The 24,763-nt window shown below is 33.4% G+C and overlaps 1 protein-coding gene and 2 pseudogenes across 1 annotated transcript in view; 1 reads left to right on the top strand and 2 right to left on the bottom strand.

Moving 5' to 3' along the window:
* Nucleotides 1–1,601: 1,601 nt before the first annotated feature.
* LOC135108105 (EP300-interacting inhibitor of differentiation 3-like) overlaps nucleotides 1,602–24,763 on the bottom strand; it is a 74,808-nt gene continuing 51,646 nt past the window's right edge. Inside the window, exons 5-8 of the mRNA XM_064018779.1 lie at nucleotides 7,340–7,407; nucleotides 6,298–6,445; nucleotides 4,430–4,640; nucleotides 1,602–4,197 (exon numbers count right to left, since the gene is read on the bottom strand). Of these exons, the coding sequence (XP_063874849.1) occupies nucleotides 4,004–4,197; nucleotides 4,430–4,640; nucleotides 6,298–6,445; nucleotides 7,340–7,407 (621 nt within the window). The 3' untranslated portion in view covers nucleotides 1,602–4,003. The remainder of the gene's footprint in view (nucleotides 4,198–4,429; nucleotides 4,641–6,297; nucleotides 6,446–7,339; nucleotides 7,408–24,763) is intronic.
* On the top strand, nucleotides 14,036–18,772 carry LOC135107831 (NADH-ubiquinone oxidoreductase chain 1-like; annotated as a pseudogene).
* LOC135108107 (cytochrome c oxidase subunit 3-like) lies at nucleotides 22,888–23,425 on the bottom strand (annotated as a pseudogene).

The raw sequence follows: 24,763 nt of genomic DNA, 5'->3' as shown, positions 1-24,763 counted from the left end.
TAAAATAAGGTTTGGAAGGTTTAGGTCAAGAAAAAGAGTGAGGAATGTACACCTCCATGCCAGACACTATCACCTCTTATGTGCTTGGCTCACAAAGACAGGTCTCTGACATGGAAGCAGTATTCATTCCAAGGAAAATCAGCAAAATACCTCCTCAGGTCCCCCCAACTAGCAGAGGCAAAACACCAGAGGCACCTTCACTTAGAGGGATCCTGAGGCAGGATTGGAGCAATAGGACAAGATACAGATATGAGATTGTGATCAGAGGAGCCCAACAGAGAAGAAAGGGTAACAGCACATGCAGAAGGATTAAAGGTCAGGAAAAGGTTAAGAATGTTGGACATAACTCCAAGACAGTCAGGAATACGAGTAGGGTGTTTTACCAATTGCTCTAGGTCATGGAGGATAGCAAAGTTGAAGGCTAGTTCACCAGGATGGTCAGGGAAAGGAGAGGAAAGCCAAAGCTGGTGGTGAACATTGAAGTCTCCAAGAATGGAAATCTCTGAAAAAGGAAAGAGAGTCAGAATGTGCTCCACTCTGGAAGTTCAGTAGTCAAAGAATTTCTTATAGTCCGAGGAGTTAGGTGAGAGGTATACAGCACAGATAAATTTAGTGTAAGAGTAACTCTGTAGTCATAGCCAGATGGTGGAAAACTCAGAATATTCAAGAGCATGGGCATGAGAGCAGGTTAAGTTGTTGCACACATAAACACAATATCCAGCTTTGGATTGAAAATGAGGATAGAGAAAGTAGGAGGGAACAGAAGAGGGGCTACTGTCAGTTGCCTCAGACACCTGAGTTTCAGTGAGGAAAAGATAAGGTTTAGAAGGTGGTGTTCTAGATTGAAAATTAGATCTTAGACCATGAATGCTGCAGAAGTTAATGATGAAAAAGTTGAGAGGAGTGTCAAGGCACTTAGGGTCGTTATCAGAAGAGCAGTCCAGCCTGGTCCCCTCCCCAGATGAGGACTCTGAGGCTGGTGTAGGAGTCGCCATGATAATTATGAATTTTTGAGTGAAGGGTGTGTGTAGTTTTGTGTGGAGGAAGAGTGTTGTCTTTTGAGGGTAGGCCGTGATTGTCCCCTTGTGTTGTGAGACACAAAGGGAAATGTTCAGTGAGGTCACAGCTGGGTTTAATGATAAGTTCACAGCACCCCCTGATCCAATGCTTTAGACCTCACTGGGAGTATTTATCATTGAGGCAGGTGCCTACTGCATTATGGACTTTTCTATGGCTTGCCCACAGGCTATCCCCACATTCAGTTTTAAGTTCCATGTATTGGAGTATGACTTGGAAGCAAACTGGCCCTCCACATTAGATGCAATTCACATTATAATATTGCATGTTAATGGCAACCTGACTGTAAGGAGAGAGCAGTATATTTGGTTACCAGAGTGTAACACAAAATTGTTTCTACATCATATGTATGTATGTTTTTAATGATCTGTAACAGCCATAACAGGGAAAGATAAAATTGCACATATGTGTAAAAATCATATTCATCATACACATGCTTCCTGTCATGCACACATCATTAAATAGGAAAATGAAACATGTTCCATGTCCACTCCCAAACCACAAAGAACAAAAGTATCCATTCAAAAAGTTCATGACATTTATTACCACTGAATGGTTGACACACCAAATTTCATTGATCATTCATGGACTTAAAGGAATGCATTTTCATTTAAAAAATAGAATCAACAGGAGGATTTACAGGTATTAACAGTACTTTTCCCTTAAACAGACTAATTCAAATGGTTAAAAACTCTAAAAATAAATAAATAAAAAATATTAAATAAAGATATGAAGGTGATCCAAGATCAAAAAAGTTCCCAACTGTATGTGGGTTAAGGAAAACATCAGCCTAGTACAAAAATTGGTGGATGTCTATGTAGATGAATAAGGAATGTCTGACATACTGACATGAATATCTATGAAGTTGAAGATATCCAACTTTCAAGAAGAACTTTTAGATTTTCAGAAAAATCGGGTGCAGAAGCAACATTTTGATAATCTCTCATACTTTGATTTCAGTTTAATGGTAAGCCTGTTGTGCCTCATGAGGCTGGGAAAGTTTTTTTTCCCTTTTCCAGTCATACCAACATGAACAAGGAATTTCAGCTCCTGTGATAATTACCAGTAAAGCAGGACACTGCATTCTCAGCATTATTTGCTGAGTCTAGAATTCATCATAAAATGAAGGAACATCACTGTAAATACTAAATGTACTCTTTCATTACAATCTTTGCCATGAAATCCATCTTATGAAAGAAATGAAATATTGCTCCCATCTATGTAATCCAGAAAAGCATCATCATGGCAACAATTAATTTTCTTTAATAAATTTATCAACAAAATATTATCACTCAGAAAGCCAACTAGTTACCAGTAAAAGTCCTATGCCTGCCTCTTTTTTACAATTAATTACACCAACATGAAAAATTAAGCCTTTTTCTAACTAATACAGAGGAACCTCAGTTCTCAAACTTAATTCATTCCTGAATGTTGTTCAAAATCTGGAATGTTAAAGAAAAAACTACTTTCCCCATAGGAATCAATGTAAAATGGATTAATCCTTTCCCAGACACCAGTCTGGCTTATGATAGATGCTCCCAAAGCCAAGATGGCTGCTTCACAACATCCCCAGTTCACAAATAATTTATCCAGAAAGGATGTGTTGAATGAACTTAGTAACACAGAACTCATCAGAAGATACTGTTTAGTGACACAGAACTCATCAGAAGATCATGCTGGTTTAGACTGTGCCGGTATTCTCTTTGTCACTGATCTTCTGAGGGAAGCCTTACAGAGGGACACAGATAGGAGCAACGCACTTACCACAAAATGGTGATCATAACACTTGGACATCTTGCTGCTGGAAAAAGCTACTGGAAAAATGCAGTTGTGCAATAATATGTAAACTGTCTGTTTACATGTAGACTTTTCAACAGGATCACATTTACCTTATTTCAAAGATTGCATTACTGTCTTACACTCTGTCTCTCTCCTCAAAATATATAAAAACAAAGTAAATATTTATAGAAACAATAAATTAGTAATAAACAGCAGCTTTTGCTATGTCTTTTAATATTTGAAATTAAGTAACTTTGTTCTAGAACCAAATTGTGTTATTGCAAATGAAGCAATAATGACTTCAAAATTTTGTTTGAAAAAGGGAGGTGTTTGACAACTGAGATCCCACTGTATGTAAAATCTGAAAAATTGTTAGATCATAAAATAAAAGCAAAATTCTATGAAATTTATTAGATAAAACTAAATCAAGAATTAGTGAAATTATATATCTACCCTGAGAGTTGAAGCAAAAAAAAAATATATCAGAGAAAAAAATCAATTACTCAATAAAGAAAAAAGTTATGGAAATGTTACAAATGACCTACAACACCTACTCTGCTACTGTAACATTTATTTTTTCAATGTCATTGTCATTTATTCTGTCCAGAAACAAAAAATCTCAGCATTTTACCACTTTCACCATCTTGCAACTCATACATTTTCTTCTATATGTGATGAAAATCCTTCATTATTAATACATCTTTCATTGCCCTCACCATTCACTATTGTTCCACAACTATCACTTCATTTCCACCACTTATATCCTAGACATTTGCTGGCCATTCTACATGTAATTCCCACTTGCACATGCTGGTTTTGGAACTTTTATGCTTTCCATGAATCTGAGAACCTTTTTTTTTTTTTTTAAATCAATAAAAAGTTTTAGAGGTGCAAATGGATATATCATAATGAAGATGATGATGTGAAGAGTAGATGAAAATTTCAGAGAACCTGTGAGTGTTTATGATAAATAAATAAATGGACAGTAGTCTTGGATTTTTAAACTGAAAACACTGCTAAAGTAGCTGTACGTATATAAAAAAAAGTATATATATTTATGTTTGTATGTAAGATAATACTAGGGATGAAGGGAGTCACTTCAATATTAAATCACCCAACCAAACCCAACCAAATGTTGCTCCCATGCCTACTTTCTCTTTCTGGTGGGAGGTCTCTTTGGTGGGATCATGGCTTCAGTGATTTCAAAGGTTTTAATAAGTTCTCTCCACTCCTCCATATCCATTGACAAGATGCACTGCTTGTCCTCTCCTTGAGTCCCTTGAGACCCAGGCCCAGTCCCAGTGTTTTGTGTGGGCAGTATGACAGGCAAGCCATCCTCATCTGCAGCAGAGGACAGAATGGTAAGTGAAATCTAAATCTTAGTAAGTCCTATACCAAGCAGTCACCTCTTGCATGTATGTCTTCTTTTCTCAAGTCTTTTCATATACTATTCTGTAAACTTTGAATACATTCTTATACATATTCTTTAAATCTTATTATTCCACTTTCTTTCATGGCAGATTCTCATTCTTTCTTTTTACTCTTATATCCTAACCATTTCTCTCTTTCTTACCTTCTATGATCTCAGCATACTGTTCCCGTACAAGCAGACTGGCATGAAAAAGATTCTCAACACTTCGAGAAAAACTAGCTGGGTCTACTACAAACTTGAAATATGGTAATGGCATGTTTCCAGCATTAACATAACACTGCTTCAAGATCTTGTACATCCATGATACTGCCTCTGCCTCCTCTTCTCCTTCATGGTCTCTTAGAACTGCCACCTGTATTAATATATGCAATTATTTATTTTTCTTTAAAAATGCAAATACATAGTATAGTGCATGCATTTTATCAGATTATCCTAATTCCAAGTAAAATTCTTAGTAAAAATAGCAAATATAATTTTGAACAGTAATCCAATTATGTGGCATCACCCAAAAAAAGTAACTGACAGGACTATTATTAATGTCCTAGTATAGAAATGCTTTGGTTTTTCATTTTTCACCTTTCTACATTATGAAATCTTAAAGAGGACTACTGAGAGCTAATATACCCTTCCCATTGGGCACATTTGTACTATATCCTACTTAGACTATTTGCTACATGTCAGGGCCTCTATTCACCTAAATGAGACCTGAATCAGCCTAAGCTGTGTCAGCAGGAAGAGCTGTTGACTGACACAAACTTCACACCCTTTGCATATAGGAACAGTAACATCTTTGACAGCCCTTGTCCATGTTCCTCTATATAATGAAAGGAACATGAGTCATGGTCAACAGATGTAAAGTACAACAAGAATTATGCCTTTTCAAATTATGAACAGCAGTGTACAAATAGCGCATAGGGTCAAGACTGCTGCAAGAAGTGGAGAGGTCCCAGTAGCTGGTTGGGTGTCATAGAGAGGGAAATTGTATGAGTGCTCCTGACTACTGGTTTGCCATCCTTTCTTTACTTGTATTCCTGGAGCTGTATTTCTTTTATCTATGAATAACAGATAAACCCATCCTTTCCTAAGCAAAGAAGACTTAAATGGTCACCTAGTATAGAGGGAAAACCACGTGGGAAATGTTGTGTCAAAAACAGCAATGTCACTCTGGGTAAGATGGACCAATTTTTTCTCATCTCAAGACATCACTTCAAAGTGAATAGAGAAATCCACTAAGGAGACTAACAGATGGTTCAAATTAGAAGATACTTTGTAACTTCTGATTTGAGCCAACTCTCAGTCTCCAAAAAGGTGCATCCACAGCAGCAACAAAACAAGTCCGCAACAATGTACAATATGGTGGGCAAAAAGTTTGACTGTTGAAGAAACATTGTTGCCATTGTGTTCGTAAAGATTTATTGGCAATAAGTTGTCAACCCTGGTTCACGTGAATGAATTGATGTGGTCAGAGGATATACCTGAACAGACACAACACCAACAGCAACCACATGACTATGGAATGGTTAAGAGAAAACACTGTGAAGTTAATTGAGTGCTACAAAGGATTCCTATTACTAGGAAATGCCACCCACATACTATACAACCACAAATTCAAGAAGGCAGATGCCTTGGGAAAAATAGTTGAAGATCTCCAGACTTTACACATCCTCACACTCCAACATGCTCTTCATGTCTCCTGAGACCAGGCTTAGCCAAGTCAAATCCTGCTCCCATCATGTTGCCCAGCATTCTAACAAAAATTTTCATACAATGTTGTCAATATCTATCCAGATGATGACTATTCTGTTTTGGACATTGTTGTTAGAAAATAAGTAGACAAAATGTTGTTACTGGTATTGAACCATAGTAATTTTTTGCCATTACTTTCATTATAACTGAAGCAAATCAAGTCTAACACAAGCCACAAGTAGAACCAAGCCCTATGTTAGCAGTGACCTGATTGCACATTGCAGCAGTATCCCAGACACATAAAAAACATGCATGCTTCACACCTTCTGTGCCTTATGCCTGGTGATATCCTCAAAATTTTTCTTCTGCCTGGCCTTTCGCTGTGTCTCAGGCCTTCTCCACTCTATTGCACTGAAGAATGGCTGCATCCCAGACACACTGCTGAACAAGTAGGAAGCACTCTTGCAGATCCTGTGTAAAACAGAGAGAGAGCACAAGCACCATGAGAACAAACTGATAAGAAATATGACGCAGCTTTACATTCATAGCATGAAATCTACAATAACAATGATAAAATAAATATGGTTGCTGCTTTCTTGACTTTTAATACTAAATTATGAGAAATTTGGCAAGAAGAACACCTTATAGCACATCTGTATGCAATGTTGTAACAAAACTTAATGTTAAGTAATGATAGCAGTCCTTTTGGCTCATTGTTTCATAGTATAAATTCTTCTCACAACCACACAAAGCTATGTACATTTGACTTTATTTGTAGCTATAGCCTTATGAAAACATTCAATTCTATTCAGTAACTTAGATTTACTATTTACTTTATAGCTGGTGCAATAGATAATCCCAATAGTGTAATCAGTTTTACTTGACTGTGCAGCAAAAAAAAATACAAAATAAATAAAAAAATAAAGAATAAGAAAAGTGTGGATCAAGGGTGGGAAGAATTGATGGTGGGGAGCATTTATCTAAATCTGCCTCTCTCAGCTAATACTTATATCACCATCTCAGTGTTTCAAAACAAGAGGTATTAAAAGTGCCCTGACAAAGTTTGGTACCTGTGGAATATGAGTGATGGCAAGAATGAGAGCAGAAAACAATTGATCAGTTGTGCATCAAGAAAGAATGGAAGAAGTTATATGTTAATTTTCCCTCCTAGATTTGGTATAAATCTAATTTATGAAAAATCTAGGCTTAATTCATGGTAATAAATGTGTTAGTGATAGCAACTGTACTGAATACATAAGAGAAAAGCCAAAAGAAGCAGAAAATATAGAACTAAGACAGTCAGCAATGCATAAGAGAAAAGCCAAAGCAAAAAATATAGAACTAAGACAGTCAGCAGAGTCTCACCTGGTAAGAAGGCAGGGTTCTTCATCACTTTCTGAATTATTCTCTTCATCTTCCACTGCAAAAGTGCTCTGCAAAAAGATTCTCATATATTCATGTGATATTTTGCATAAATAAATTGACATACAGATACAAGCTGCCCTCAAAAGTAATAATAATACTGGACATAGCAGCAACTTATATAACATGTAGAAATATACATTACAAATCCATTTATTTGGTTAGTGACATCAGGCGAGTCTTCTTATTAATTTTTGACATATTTTCATATAGATTTTGTTACTTATGAAAGAAGAGAGAGAGAGAGAGAGAGAGAGAGAGAGAGAGAGAGAGAGAGAGAGAGAGAGAGAGAGAGAGAGAGAGAGAGAGAGAGAGAGAGAGAGAGAGACCTTCAGGAACAGGATTACTTGATATTTGAGAACTTAGTTAAGGAAGTATAAAGCGCCACATAAAAAGCTGAGAAAATGACATTCAAAGTTTTACGGTGTTCAAAATGGTATATCTTTGAAACCAATCATATGATTTTGATGGATTATGCTTGAAAACGGCTGAGTGTCTTGACTATGGAGCGAGTCCATTAAAAATGCTACATTTTATCAGAATTTCAGATGATGAAACAAATGTGGCTTTCTCCAATTTGAGTATGATGGCATTTACTATCATACCTCATTAAAAATCAATAATAAATCAAATATTTTAGGTAATGCAATACAACTCATACATAATTCTAAAGAATATTGTTGGATATGGCCAACACATAAAAAAACAATCTGATAGGATAATAACAGAATAAAAAACAATATAGCTGTACAGTATGAATTGCACAATGGTGGTGAAAAAAAAATATAACGTCATTTTCTACTTCCAAGAAACTATAATATGGTGTACTTAAACAAAATTTTGTTGATGTGAGACTACAGACCTTTGCCTTCACATATTTACTAGAATGAAGACTAGTATAATCTTGGCCCAGATTTCTGTTTCTTTGTAATGTTTTTAGCCCAATTTTTGGGATTGTGCTTCTTTTGGCATGCCAGATGATGTACTGGATGGATCAATATCACTGTCAATATCACTCATGCCAGCACGAAATCACTATGCTAAAAAAAAAAAAAAAAAAAAAGTGGAATCGAAAGGTGTGCACAGCATGGTGTTCGAATGTGTACTGGAGAGTGTACAAATGCATGATGTGATTAGCTGATGATCAACCAGATGCTATCCACTGGACAGTGTAATTGGCTCAGTATGGCTGCCATTTTCAAAAATATGTAGAGTGGCACCCATTTTTCTGCTTACAGAACATGACACCTCTCCTCACCCAGCAGCAGAGCACAACAATACTTGTAGATAATGGGAATTTTGACCACAAGCACTTCTAGAGTGTCCCATGTGCTTCTAAGATAGAGGGATGGTTGGGAAATACAGTAGTATTTTTAACTCAGTTTTGACAGGAGTGACACTTATCGACTTCCTGAATTAAGCACCTTATTTGAGCTTTGTAATTCCTATCCTACCTGCCTGCCTTAATCATTCAATTTCCAGTGTTGCCACTTTTGGTACTTATGACTGTATGAAGAACTGATACTGTCTTCATTATAGTTCATTTATACAGACGAATCAAACACAATAAGCCTGTCAGAAAACCAAATACATATTGATAGGTTACTAATATATATATATATATATGTTCACAAATCTGCCATTTTCATTTGTTCTAACAGTAATAAAGGACAGTCTGGCCATACATCCAGACAGTCAGGTTAGAACAACACAACTGCCATATTTCATGTATCATGCGATGAAGCCAAAAGGAACAGAATGTAGTAACTAGGAAACCCCTCTTTTCTATTTTCACTGCCATCATGTGACAAAACATGAGGAACAGTTTTAGTTAATCCTCTTTAAGAGACTTCTTACCCTAGTATACAAAGTTTTCTTTCACAATTATGCCCTTTCATTACAATTGAAAATATTTAACCTTTATAGTGTGGTGCATTGTCAGAGATAGGGATCTTGTCAGGCTGCATTTTTTACATGTTTTTTTTTCTTTTTTTTATTTACCTCATAAAATGGGAAAAAAATAAGAAACAGTTTCATATATATATATATATATATATATATATATATATATATATATATATATATATATATATATATATATATATATATATATATATATATTATTCCCATGCCATGAATGGAAGTGAGGCTACCATATGATTTTGATTTGAGCTCATCTCAGAGCTCATATCAGACTAGGGATGCAGAATTTTTTTATATTTTTTTATAAAGCTTTTTTCTTTCACCTTTACATACACTTTTCGCAATCCTATAGTGTGTATATGAGCTCGTCTCAGAGCTTATATCAGACTAGGGATGCAGAATTTAAAAAAAAATTTTTAAAGCTTTTTATTCTCACCTTTACATACACTTTTTGCAATCCTATAGTGTGTAATAAATAAGTACTTTTTACATTACAAATACCTATAAATAAACAATAGTTGTATGTTCAAGAAAATAGTTGGATGTGCATCTGGCAACACCCCACATCTCAAACCCATAGCTCCTACACCTGCAGTTCTCAAAGAATGGAACATACTATGAATATTATGACTTTCAGTTTTCCTCTCCAATTACTCTGGTCTCATTTCCTATTTCTTATGGCCTACTGATTATATATTTGAGAAGTAATTTCTTAGGAGAAAGTAACTTACTTTTTTTGTGATGATTTTTGGGGAAACAGCAGCCTGTCCTGTGTAGCCAGCCCCACAACATTTATAACCAAAATCTTTATCCCTCTCTAATACCATAACTTTCAATTTCATTTTATTGCTGATATTATATGCATGTTGGCATAGGCATAAAAAAAATATAATAATAATAATCCCCAAATATGTCTCAATTCCTACAGAAGTATTTAGTCAATGATAACTTTGAGCCCAAAAGATAGGGATGTATATGAAAACATTCACTCCTGATTTGTCAAAATATTCTTTGTTACTGTTAGTGACAAGTCATACATATACAAAAAAATTGAAGGCCACAATATGGCTTAAAAACAAAATTGTATATATACGTACTAAACACTTCCCTAAAAGGTATATATATATATATATATATATATATATATATATATATATATATATATATATATATATATATATATATATATATATATACTAAACACTGTACAGGTTAAAGGGAATCATTAATCACAATTCCAAATTAGTATCATAAGAAATTCAGCATTAATGAAGAAAGGCTAATGAATGCAGCTACACAGCATTTAGTGACCATATACAATGTGGGGGGTGAAGGAACCACTTCAACTATATATATAGAATTGCTATACTAAGGCCACTTTCAGATGGGGTTTCTTAGCAGCACAGCTCATCTGTGCTACCATTTGTAAATACTGGAGACAAATAGAGGCTTACAACCCACAGACACAACCACAGAAAAAGTACCACTGCAGACAGTTTCTCTCTCTCTCTCTCTCTCTCTCTCTCTCTCTCTCTCTCTCTCTCTCTCTCTCTCTCTCTCTCTCTCTCTCTCTCTCTCTCTCTCTCTCTCTCTCTCTCTCTCAGTATTTTATGTTTTTGTGTGAATCAGATACTTTTCTATAATTTATGTTTGTGTTTCAACTGTTTTTCCACACCACTGTAGTGGTAAAAATCAAGGTGCGTTTTTTTTAAGAAATGAGGTTTCCCCTGTAGGAACTAATCTTCTATCTGATCCTTATTCTGAAAGCTTATCATATGAACATTCACTAATGTTGATTGTGAAAAAGTCCAGGAAATATTCAACATTCCTGTCTTGCTCTGCATCCTTTTCTTGTGTTGCTTCCATTGTGAGTGGCAGCCTGCAAGGAAGTGCAGTCACCCCTCTCTCTGATCTGACTCACATGACCTTACCAGTAAGTGCCCCTGGTGCTCTTGACCTACTTGACAACACCACACAGCTACATTGTCAAATGGTGTGATATTTATGTAAAACAAAGAATATTATCTTGAACCATTCATAACACTGCATAGTTTGATGAGCTTGATAATCCATACATGATACTTGAATTTTATTTAAAAGTAAAAAGCACTGTGAGAGTGTGTGTTTTGTACCCAAATTCAGTGTGACAAAGTGCTTCAGCAGTGTAAACAAAATGGCACATATTGATCTTGCTATTACAAGTGACTCTTAATTTCTCCTGAGCCAGTTTCAGCCACAGAGTTACATCACACTACATACCACAACTAGCCACATAACAAACCAAATCACACTCAGTAATACAACATTAAGCCACACCACAATGAACATCACATCTAGCTATATCACAACCCACATCTCATTCTCTACACCATCCAGCAATATCGTTGACACCAAGCTACATCATGTCACACATCATACCAGCCACACAAGAGCCCACACAACACTTAGTCACTCAACAATCCATATCACTCCCAGTCACATGACATATCACTTGCATCACAAGAGTCACACAACAACTAATATCAAACAGTCGTACCACCTAGCCTAAAACTGTTTGAGTGTGTCTTTTATCCTCGCATTAAGCGTGGCATAGTGATGTGATCTTGATGTACAGGTGGCTCAGGATTGTTCCTGAGCCAGGCCTCTCATTCATATCTGTGTAAATTTCTAACTCAAATGACTGTAAATTGCAGAACATCTGAACAAGTACCTAAGACCCAAGCCTGGTATGCACACGTGCATGTGTGCTCTCACACACCTACACACACACACACACTCACACACACCTTCACAATAACATATTAATCACAGTTTTCACTCAATTAGTGGTGCTGTGAGTACCTTATTCCATTCCTGTTCCTGCAGCACTGCCTAATTTGGAACGTCTTGGAATGGGATCGAGGCAAGCTTTCCTGGACCCATCGAGTCTATTATATGGGTGAAACAAGAGGCAAGGCAGACAGGAGTCAAGAGGTCATGCCCTGTCTTGCACTGCAGTCTGCTATGCCTTCCTGCTCTCTAGATTGGTGATTCTCCTCAGCACCTTTGAGCTCATCCTGGCAGCCCATCCTTTACACTGCAACTGGTACCTACTTGTCACCAGCCACATCTTGACTCTGCACCTCACCTCTGCTACTTGTAACTGAGCCCAAACTCAACACTGTACACAACCCTGCTTTTATCCCCTTCTGTAGTTGTTTGTGCTGTCATGCATCTTGGCTCTCTGTATCTCAACCAGATTCAGGTCTGGTCCAATAAGCCTTCCCGCCCTGCCCCACCCCATTCCAGGAAGGTTTATGCTGTCCTGATGCCTGCATGTAGCTGTATACACATAATCAACTAGTGCTAAATGAAATAGAGTGCATTTGGTAGTGTTCATGTTGTGTCCTGTGAAATATATTGTCTAACTGTTGGTGGTGCTTGTCTGTGCCTCTGTATTGATCTAGAATACTCCACAAACCTGTCAGAATAGATGCTGTATATGATGTGATGTCTTAAGTACTTGACTTTCATTATGTGATAATACAAGTATTTTTATGTAGGAGGGGCACTGGCCAAGGGCAACAAAATTTCAATAAAAAAGGACTCACCGAGAAGCTGGTCCCTGAACAGGGTCCAAAGCAGTAGTCAAAAATTAAAGGATAAGTATCTTGAAACTTCCCTCTTGGAGAAATTTAACTAATAGGAAAGTGGAAATACAGAAGCAGGCAAGGAGTTCCAGAGTTTATCAGAGAAAGGGAGAAATGAATGAGAATACTGGTTAACTCTTGCATAAGAGGTGGACAGAATAGGGGTGAGAGAAAGAAGTCTTGTGTAGTGAAGCTGCAGGAGGAAAGGCATGCAGTTAGCAAGTCTGAAGAGCAGTTAGCATGAAAATAACAGTAAAAGATAGCAAGAGATGCAACACTGCAGCAATGAGAAAGAGGCTGAAGACAGCCAGTTAAGAGGAGAGGAGTTGATGAGACAAAAGGCTTTTGATTCTACCCTGTCTAGAAGAGTGGTATGAGTGGAACTCTCCCAGACATGTGAAGCATACTCTATACATGGGCCGATAAGGCCCCTGTACTAAGTTAGCAGCTGGAGGGGTGAGAAAAACTGGCGTTTTAGCTAGAGATGAAATGTGAAGTTTCCAGTTTAGATTATAAGTAAAGGACAGACTGAGGATGTTCAGAGTAGAAGAGGGGGATAGTTGTGTCATTAAAGAAGGGGAGATACTTATCTGGAAGGTTGTGTCAAGTTAATAGATGGAGGAATTGAGTTTTCTAGGTATTGAAAAATACTAAGTTTGCTCCGCCCCAATAAGAAATTTCAAAGAGGTCAGAAGTTAAGTGTTCTGTCACTTCCCTACATGAACTGTTTACTTCCTGAAGGGTTGGACACCTATGAAAAGACATGGAAAAATGCAGGGTGGTATCATCAGCGTAGGAGTGGATAGAATAAGAAGTTTGGTCTATAAGATCATTGATGAATAATAGGAAGAGAGTGGGTGACAGGACAGAACCCTGAGGAAAACCAGTGTTAATAGATTTAGAACAGTGACTGTCCATTACAACAGCAGTAGAATGGTCATAAAGGAAACTTAAGATGAAGTTACAGAGAGGATAGAAACCATAGGAGTGCAGTTTGGAAATGAAAGCTTTGTGCCTGACTCTATCAAGATAAAGCTTTTGATATGTCTAAGGCAACAGCAAGTTTCACCAAAATCTCTAAATAAGGATGACCAAGACTCAGTAAGGAAAGCTAGACCACCAGTAGAGCAGCCTTGACAGAACCCATACTGGTGATCAGATAGGGATGAGTTGTGAAGTGATAAATGTTTAAGAATATTCCTGTTAAGGATATATTCAAAAACTTTAGATAGACAGGAAATTAAAGCAATAAGACGGTAGTTTGAGGGATTAGAATGATCACGCTTTTAAGGAACAGGCTGAATGTAGGCAAACTTCCAGCAAGAAGGAAAGGGAGATGTTGACAGAGTTGAGAGTTTGACTAGACAAGGTGCAAGCACCTTGTGTATCAGGGATAATTAAAACTGGTCATGGAAAATGAGGATCCTGAAATAAAGATAGCTAATATTATAAGCAATTTTTTGTAACAAAAGATTTGTAATATAATGTTAAAGATGAGATGTCAAACGAGCTTTATGATATCTGTTTTTTTAGGAATAAAATATAATTTAATTATTGAAGTAAAATGAATTCAATATTTAAGGGTAGGACAGACGAGCTTCTTATCACTAATAGAATCAAACAATAGAATATAAATGAAGGTGATGTTTTTCTAAGCTTAAAAGTAGCTATGAAATTAAAGTGTTCTAACTTAGATTTAAGAAAAAAAATAATTTATTCTTTCTTTGATGAAGTACTAAAATATTAAACTTAATGTTAGACTTTAAGAAGAAATTATTATATAAGTAGAAAATGTAAAGTTTGTAGGATAATTTAGGAGAAGTAAAATGTGGATTAAATTATAAAGGAACCTGGCAAAAGGTTTTCTTGCCTGTTTATCAAAAACATGTCTATTTGATGATATATATAGTCTAGCCTGCTCACTGACAAAAATGTTTAATAGCCGCGGTATTTTGACCGTGCAAAGGTAGCATAATCATTATTTTTTTTAATTGAAAACTTGTACGAATGGTTGGACAAAGAAAAAGCTGTCTCTTTTATTTAGATTGAATTTAACTTCTAAGTGAAAAGGCTTAGATATTCTAGAGGGACGATAAGACCCTATAAAGCTTTATAAATTAAATAAGTTAAATGAATTTTCTAAAATAAAAGTATACTTAAAAGATTTATTTGGTTGGGGCAACAAGGGTATAAAGTTAAATAACTGCTATTGAAATTAGACAATTATATTTGATTTAAGTTGTAAGTGATCCTTATTAAGGATTAAAAGATCAAGTTACTTTAGGGATAAAGCGTAATTTCTTTCAAGAGTTCTTATCAAAAAAGAAGTTTGTGACCTTGATGTTGAATTAAAATGTCTTTATAGTGCAGCAGCTATAAAAGAAGGTCTGTTCGACGTTTAATTTTTTACATGATTTGAGTTCAGACCGGCGAGAGCCAGGTCGGTTTCTATCTTCTAGAGATGGAGAGGAAATTACTTTAGTACAAAAGAATTAAGTAATTAAACATTTTTTCAATTGAAATACTATTTTGTCAGATAATATGTGCTAGACTTAGGATCTAGTTAAATAGAATTAATTCTATAAATAGTAAAGCAATTGAGTCTAATTGTTTTGTGTTATTAGTGGAAATTGTAAATTATTTAGTTTTAATTATTTGTGTTTTAGTTGGAGTAGCTTTTGTAACTTTGCTGGAGCGAAAAATTCTAGGTTATATTCAAATTTGTAAAGGCCCTAATAAGGTAGGTTATATGGGGTTGCTTCAACCACTTCCTGATGCTGTAAAGCTTTTTATGAAGGAGCAAACTATACCTATTATATCAAATTTTATTATCTATTATTTGTGTCCTGTTTTTAGGTTGTTTTTATCATTATTAGTGTGAAGAGTTATACCTCATTATATGGGATTAGAAAGATTTAATATAAGAATTTTTTTTTTTTCTGTTGTTTAGGTATAGGAGTTTATAGGGTAATGGTGGCAAGTTGAGCATCAAACTGTAAATATTCTTTATTGGGAAGTTTACGAAGAGTAGCTCAGACTATTTCTTATGAAGTTAGATTAGCTTTAATTTTGTTATTATTTATTGTTTTGTTAGGAGGGTTTAGATTAGAATTATTTGTTAAATGTCAATCTTATATTTGATTTATATTTTTATTGTTACCTTTAAGGTTAATTTGATTTGCTTCTTGTTTGGTGGAAACTAATAGAACAATATTCAATTTTGTGGAAGAAGAATCAGAGTTGGTTTCAGGATTTAATACAGAGTATAGAAGAGGAGGGTTTGCTTTAATTTTTATAGCAGAATATTCTAGAATTCTTTTTTATAAGGGTTCTTTTTGTTATTGTATTTTTGGGAAGAAGTCTTTATAGTATAATATTTTATTTAAAGTCTGTATTTTTGGCATTTATTTTTGTATGAGTTCGGGGAACATTACCACGGTTACAGTATGATAAGTTAATGTATTTAGCTTGAAAAAGATTTTTACCAGTTTCTATTAACTATTTTATTTATTTATTTTTTTATTGGGGTAAAATCTCTGTTTTGTTGTTAATTTATAAATATAATTAAAACTATATATTAACATGATCATTAAGGGAGGATCTCTTTTCTGATACTTTCAAAATATCTATTTTGAATAAACTAAATGACTATTTTTGTATTTTGTCTCATCCTATAAGTAGGAGAGGATTAATAATAAAGACAGAAAAGTAAATAACAGTTAAAATTTGACCTGTAAGAACATAGGGTTCTTCAACGGGTCAGACTCCAATTCAGGTAAGAAGGATTAGAACTGAAACTAAGATTCAGAATAAAAGTTGATTAAGGGGTAAAATATCAATCTGCAGAAGTTTGAGGCATGAGTAAAAAGTAAAATTATAATGATTGCTACTGAGGCAACCTAAGCAATTACTCCCCCGAGCTTGTTGGGAATCGACCAAAGAATAGCATAAGCAAATAAGAAGTATCATTCTGGTTGAATATAAGCAGGAGTAACTAATGGATTTGCTCTAATAAAATTATCAGGGTCTCTGAGTAGATGTGGATTAAGAAGGGATAAAACTAGTAAAAGTGTAAACATGACAATAAATCCAACAATGTCTTTAAATGTAAAATAAGAATGGAAAGGCACTTTATCTAATTGTCTTGAGACACTAAGAGGGTTATTAGCACCTGATTGATGGAGAAAAAAGATATGGATAATAGTTACAGCTGCAATAATAAAAGGAAGAACAAAATGGAAGGTAAAAAATTGAGTGAGTGTGACGTTATCAACTGAAAATCCACCTCAAATTCATTGAACTAAGTCTGTCCCAATGTAAGGAATAACTGAAAAGGGATTAGTAATAACAATAGCTCCTCAGAATGATATTTGTCCTCATGGGAGAACATAACCTAAAAAGCTGTTGCTATAACTATAAATAAAATCACTACTCCAACTATTCAAGCATGAAAAATTATGTAGGAACCATAATAAATACCTTGGCCAATATGAATGTAAAGACAAAAAAAAATTATGCCCTGTTAGCATGTATAGTTCGGAGAAGTCAGCCATAATTTACATCTCAGCAAATATGAGCTACTCTAGGAAATGCTAGATCAATATGGGCAGTATAATGTATAGCTTAAAATAAGCTGGTGGCAATTTGAATAACTAGACAAACCTAATAAGGACCCAAAATTTCAAAAAGTTGAAATATTTGAAGGGAGGGGTATATCAAAGAGTTATTAACAATTTTAAATAAAGGGTGTAACTTTCGTAGGGGTATTGTCATTAAGGAAAGAGACATAGGGGACCTCTAAACACGTTAGAAATTTTCACTACAACAATTAAAGTTAAAAGTAAATATAAAATAATATACAAGGTAAAATTTATTAAGTTAAAACTATAAATTCATCTAATAATAAAGATGTTTGATGATTCAAGGTTTAAGGATGAGAGGGGTAAATTGGTCAAGGTGTCATTAAGTAGGGGATCTCAAAAAAAATAGTAAGTGGAAGTAAAAGAATTGAAAAAGAAAGAGTAGAATAAGAAAATGAGAAAGATTCATTTGAAGCTAGAGAAGTAACATAAATAAACAGGACTAGCATACCTCCTAAAAAAAATCATAGAGAGGATATAAGAAAATCAGCAAGTATATGTTATTAACCCAGCTGAAAGGGAGATAAGAATAGTTTGAATCAATAAGGTTAAACCTATAGATAAAAGGATGAATCAGTCGCGTAAATAATAATGATAAAATTAAAATTAATGGAATAAAAAGTAAACACATATCAGAGAATAGTTTAAATAAAATATTAGTTTTGCGAATTAAAGATCAAGAAATGCTTCCTTTTTCTCTGAAGTTTTAAGAAGATTATTTTCATTGTTGGTTTACAGGACCAAAGTTTTAAGTTAAACTAAAACTATTAAAACTAATGGTAAGTTTTAGAGGTATAATTTTTATTCCTGTAGTTATGATTTTTTGTGGAGTGTGAGGATTTATTATATATAATAAACATATGTTAAATTCTTTATTAAGACTTGAGTTCATGATACTTGGAGTATTCTGGTTAATAAGGACTCAGTTAACTTTAGTGGGGGAGGGAAATCTATTTTTCTTTTTTTTTTTACGTTGGCTGCATGTGAAGGGTCTTTGGGTTTAACTAAATTGATTTTAGTAGTGTGAAGACATGGAAATGATGTTTTTAAAAGATTTAATTCATTAGAATGTTAAAGTTTATAGTTCTTTAATTTTATTGATAAAGTTTAATAAAGAATGAAAAACGGTTCAGGTAGGTCTATTTTTTTAAACATTTTTAATTAGAATAAATTGTTATCATAACTTCTTTTTATTTAATATGGGATTAAGGTTGGGAATAGATTATATTAGATATATTATAATTTTATTGAGTATTGAATTGTTTCATTAATTTTGATTTCTAGACAAAAAAATAAAAAATTTAGATCATTTTAGTGGAAAATTTATTATTACAAATTTTTTTTTTGTTATTATTTTTAATATTGACTTTTCTTCTATATATTATTTAATGTTTTATGTCAGATTTGAAGCATCTTTAATTCCAACGTTAATTTTAATTTTAGGATGTTACCAGCCTGAATGTGTGCAAGCAGGTATTTATATACTTTTATACTTTAGCATTTTCTCTACCATTATTGGTCTTTATTTATTTATTATTTAATAACTGGGAGTTTAACAATCAATTTAATAGTTTCTGTAACAGGGGAAAATTATCTATATAAATTTTGATATGTGAGTACTGTTTTAGCATTTTTAGTTAAACTACCTATTTTTATATTCCATTTATGGTTAGCAAAAGCTCATGTTGAAGCACCTATTGCTGGTTCAATAATTTTAGCAGGAGTTTTATTAAAGTTAGGAGGATATGGTTTAATTCGAGTACTCATTATATTTCAAGAAGTAAATAAAAGATTTTGTTGACTTTGAGTAAGTTTGGGAATTGTAGGCGGGGTTTATATTAGTTTAATGTGTATACATAAAATCTTCAATTGTTTATACTTCAGTTGTTCATATAAGACTAGTGGTATTATAATTTTTAGTTGATGAGGATTGGCTGGGAGTGTAATTTTAATAGTTGGGCACTGTTTATGTTCTTCTGGTTTATTTTGTTTGGCTAATATGGTTTATGAACAGACAGGGAGATGAAGATTAATAGTAAATAAAGGATTATTGGCATTCATACCAAGAATAGGTTTATGGTGATTTTTATTAAGAGTAAGGAATATGGCTAGACCTCCTTTAAATTTGGCAGGAGAAATTATATTATTTTGACAGTTTTAAGTTGAAGAAAGGTCTCTATTTTAGGTATTAGATTGTTATTTTTTTTAGAGTGAGTTATACTTTATATATATATATATATATATATATAGGTTGAGACAGCATGGGGTTTTTTATAGTTCTTTATATTCATGTTGTTCAGGAAAAGTTAGTGAATATTTGAGATTGTTTTTACATTGGTTTCATTTAAATATAATGATCATTAATAGGACTTTGTTAACAATTTAGTAATCTTTTAAGTTAATAAAAGAATTATTTGGAAAATTTCTATACATGAAATTAGGATATTAAGTTTATTTTCAGGTTCATTTATTTCTGAGGCTTTAGCGTTAACAAAGATTAAAAGAGGGGTAATGGATGTAATTGAATTAACTTTTTAGATTAATGAGAAGATCAATTGAGTTCACTTTAGTTTTGGATTGAATTTCTTTATTGTTTATAAGATTTGTGTTTGTAATTTCTGGAAGAGTTCTTTATTATAGGGAAAGATATATGGTTCATGATAAAACTTTTAATCGATTTATATACCTTGTTTTGGCCTTCGTTCTTTCTATAAGATTTATAGTACTGAGACCTAATTTGATTAGGATTCTTTTAGGCTGAGATGGACTAGGGTTGGTATCTTATGCTTTAGTAATCTATTATCAAAATGAAAAATCTGCAAATGCAGGTATATTGGCTATTCTTTCAAATCAGGTAGGGGATGTAGCAATTTTATTGAGGATTGGGCTGATAAGAAGATTAGTGGGATGAAATTTTTTATTTTATAGATATTATATAGACGAGAGATGATTATTATTAAAATTTTTTTAAAGAATTTCAGCGATAACTAAAAGAGCCCAAATTCCCTTCTCTGCGTGGTTACTGGCTGCTATAGCAGCACCTACACCTGTGTCAGCTTTAGTTCACTCTTCAACGCTAGTAACTGCTGGAGTTTATTTAATAATTCGATTTAGGCCTGCTTTAAAGGGGTCTGTGGTTCAAAGGGTTTTATTATTTCATGTTTAACAATATTTATGGCGGGGTTAGGAGCAAATTTTGAATATGATTTAAAAAAAAATTATTGCTTTATCAACTTTAAGGCAATTGGGAGTAATATTAAGAATTTTGTCTTTACGTTACACCGATTTGGCTTTTTCCATTTATTAAGCCATGCTTTGTTTAAGGCTTTACTCTTTATATATGCTGGTGTTGTCATTCATAGAGTAGGAGGTTATCAGGATACTCGGTTTATAGGAAATTTAGTTAAATTTATGCTGTTAACGGTATCATATATAACTATTGCCAACCTAGCTCTATGTGGGTTTCCTTTTATAGCAGGGTTTTATTCAAAGGATATAATTTTAGAGGTTGCCTTTATAAGATGAATGAATTTTATTGCATTTATTTATGTGATAGCAACAGGATTAACAGTAATGTATACTCTCCATTTAATTTTTTACTCTTTCAGGGGAGTATAATTTAAGGAGTATTTCTAATCTTTCAGATGAAGATTTTTTAATAACTAATTCAATAAGAATTTTGGGGCTAGGAGCTATCTTAGGGGGATCAGCACTGAGGTGAAGGTTGTTTCCGGAGTGTTATATAATTTGTTTAAGAATAGTAATGAAAATAACAGTATTAGCTGTAAGAATTTTTTGGGGGATGGTAGGTTATATACTTAATTTAATAAGGGTAAATTACACATTAAAGAGGACGGGTAACTATGGTTCAGTTGTAATAATAGGATCAATGTGATATATACCCTTATTAAGAACTTTTAAGTTAAGTGAAAATAGTTTCAAGTTAGGTTCTCAAATGGAAAGGGTAGCAGATAAAGGTTGATCTGAATTTTATGGAGGCCAGGGCTTATATTATTTATTTTCATATATTTTTCATATTTTAAATTCTTTACAATTAAATATAATTAAAGTTTTTATGAAGATATCTGTGGTTGTAATTATTATTTTTACAGTTTTAATTATTTAAATTTGTATAATTAAAGAATATTGCGTTGAAGCAGCAAAAGTAGATGAAAAGTCTTGTAGTAACTCAAATAGTTTAAGAAAAAATGCTAGCTTGTGGCACTTAAGATGTTACATTTACTTTGAGTTCAAGATATAAAAAAAAACAGTGGCATTCTTAGAAAAGAAATATTTAAGCTTTACAATGAAAATGTAACATGTTAATTACACTATAAAAATAAGAACATAAACGGAATTTAACCACTTAAAAAAAAAGTTAGAAGCTTCTTTTTTTGTCATAATGCCCAATCCTGATTGGAAGGATTAAACTTCAATTTTGCCATTAACAGTGATATACCTCAATTTTGGTTTCAATCAAAGTTATTAGAGGCTTAGAGGCCAAAGTTTAGGTCGAAACTAAATGCAATGATTTTAGCTTTCTAATAAGATTCAACAAAAGCAGTTTTATTAAAACACTTTATGAATGCAACTCATATGTCATAAGAATAGACTATGGTCTTAAATATACTACTCGGATCATTCTAGAGCCCCTTGAAATCATTCATAATACAGACCTAGAAGAATTATTAAAAATAAGGTTCTAGTAAATAATCAAGAGAAAACTTTAGTGATATTAAAAATTGAAGCTAATGGAAGAAGAAGCATAATTTCTACATCAAAGATTAGAAAGATAACAGCAATAAGAAAAAATCGAAGGGAAAATGGGAACCGTGCTGATCCTTTAGGTCAAACCCACATTCATAAGGAGAATTCTTTTCTCAGTCAATAATTGTTTTTTTTTTAATTAATGATGCTAAAGTTATAACAATATAACAAATAATAAAGTTAGGAGATAAAAAAAAAGTATAGTAAGAAATTTTTTTTTTCTAGAAATTCTAGACTTTCTGATTGGAAGTCAGATATACTTTATATATATTAAAAAAATTAGCCTCCTCATCAATAAATAAAAACGTAAAGGAATAACCAAACTACATCAACGAAGTGCCAATATCATGCGGCTGCTTCAAATCTAACGTGGTGATTAGATGAGAAGTGGTAAAAGTAAAGGCGTAAAAAGAAAATAAGTAAAAATGAAGTTCCAATAATTACATGAAGGCCGTGGAAGCCTGTGGCTACAAAAAAAGTAGAACCAAACAGAGTCAGCAATAGTAAAAGGAGCTTCAAAATATTCAAAAGCTTAAAGAAGGGTAAAATAAAACCCTAAAATAATTGTTAAACCTAAACTTTGGATAGATTGTCTATGATTAGATTATTATGATAGCATGGTGGGCTCAAGTTATAGTTGCTCCAGATGATAAAGGAATAGTAGTATTAAGTAATGGAATTTGGAATGGATTAAAAGGTTGAATACCATAAGGTGGTCAATTTATCCCATTCTCAATTGTTGGAGCTAGTCTTCTATGAAAGAAGGCTTAAAAAAATTAAAAAAAGAATAGTACTTCAGAAGCACTAAAGAGAATTATCCCCCATCATAAACCTTTAACCACCACAGAAGTATGAAGACCTTGAAAAGTTCCTTCTCGAGTAATATCTCGTCATCATTGATACATTGTTAGAAGAATAGCAACAAATCTTAATAATAAAAGATTTATATTATATTGATGAAATAATTTAATTAAGCCTGTAGTCAATATTATAGCTCTAATTGAACAAGTTAAAGGCCAAGGTCTTATGTCTACTAAGTGATAAGGGTGAAAACCATGAGATGATGTCATTAGTTAATTTCTCTAGTATAGAGAGTTCTTAATACAGCAAAAATGTAAGATTGAATAATTGCAACGGCAGATTCTAAAGTTAATAACAAAATTTGAGAAAAATCAGGATAGAAAGAAGAATTGAAGATCTTATAGACGGACCAGTATTTCCTAATAAAGTTAGAAGATGACCTGCAATTATATTAGCTGCTAGTCGAACAGCTAAAGTGACTGGGCGGATAATGTTTCTAATAGTTTCAATTAAAACTATAAATGGTATAAGGACAGAGGGGATATCTTGGGGAACTAAGTGGGCAAACATATGTTGAGTGTGGCTGATTCAACCTCTAAACATTAAAGTTACTCAAAGGGGTAATGAAAGCACCAAAGTTATTGCTATTTGCCTAGATCTTGTAAAAACATAAGGTAATAATCCTAAGAAATTGTTATAAAGAATTAGCGAAAACAGGGCAACAAAAAATATAGCCGAACCTAAAGAATAAGAGGTTAAAAGAGCTTTAAATTCTTTATGGAGAGTAAAAATAATTTCACTTCAACACTAGGATCATTGTGACGGAGAAGCCCAATAAAAGTAAGGGATAAATAAAATTCCTAAAAGAGTGGAGCCTCAATTTAGTGATAAGTTAAAAATTCTTAAAGAAGGTTAAAAAATTGAGAATAGATTAGCTATAATTTTCAAGTGGATTGAGAAGTTGAATAGGAATGAGAAACTTTCAAGTCAATTTTTTTGAAGGGTTTAAAGAAATAGTTTAAGGACATGAAAATAATTAATGTTAACAAAAAGAAAAAGTAAAGATAAAGTCAAAGTAAAGGAGCTATTTGAGGCATTAAGAAATATCTTAAAGAAGATAACTTTAACATGACAAATTAATATTATAGATTTAACTAATTTCTTGTCACCAGAAGTAGGCGCAATACTATAATAGGTTTAAAAGACCTACACTTACTTTCAGTCATCGGGTGAATCAGAATACGAAGAAATTCAATTTAAGAAGGAATTTGTGTTAACACTTTCAATTACAATAGGTATAAATCTATGATTGGCACCATAGATTTCTGAACATTGGCCGTAAAATAATCCTGGATGAGATATTGAAAATCTAGTTTGATTGAGCCGGCCAGGAATGGCATCTGCTTTAACACCTAAAGCTGGAACTGTTCAAGAATGAATCACATCTGCTGCTGTAATTCCAATATGAATTTGTTTATTTACTGGGAGAACGGTTCGACTGTCTACACCTAAGAGGCGAAATCCTGATGATTCCAGTTCATTGGTAGGAATTATATAGGAGTCAAATTAAACATTAAGGAAGTTGGAGTATTCATAACTTCAGTATC

Source organism: Scylla paramamosain, chromosome 16 (genome assembly GCF_035594125.1).
Source record: "Scylla paramamosain isolate STU-SP2022 chromosome 16, ASM3559412v1, whole genome shotgun sequence".
Lineage (NCBI taxonomy): Eukaryota > Metazoa > Arthropoda > Malacostraca > Decapoda > Portunidae > Scylla > Scylla paramamosain.
This window is presented reverse-complemented; position numbering and strand designations above follow the sequence as displayed.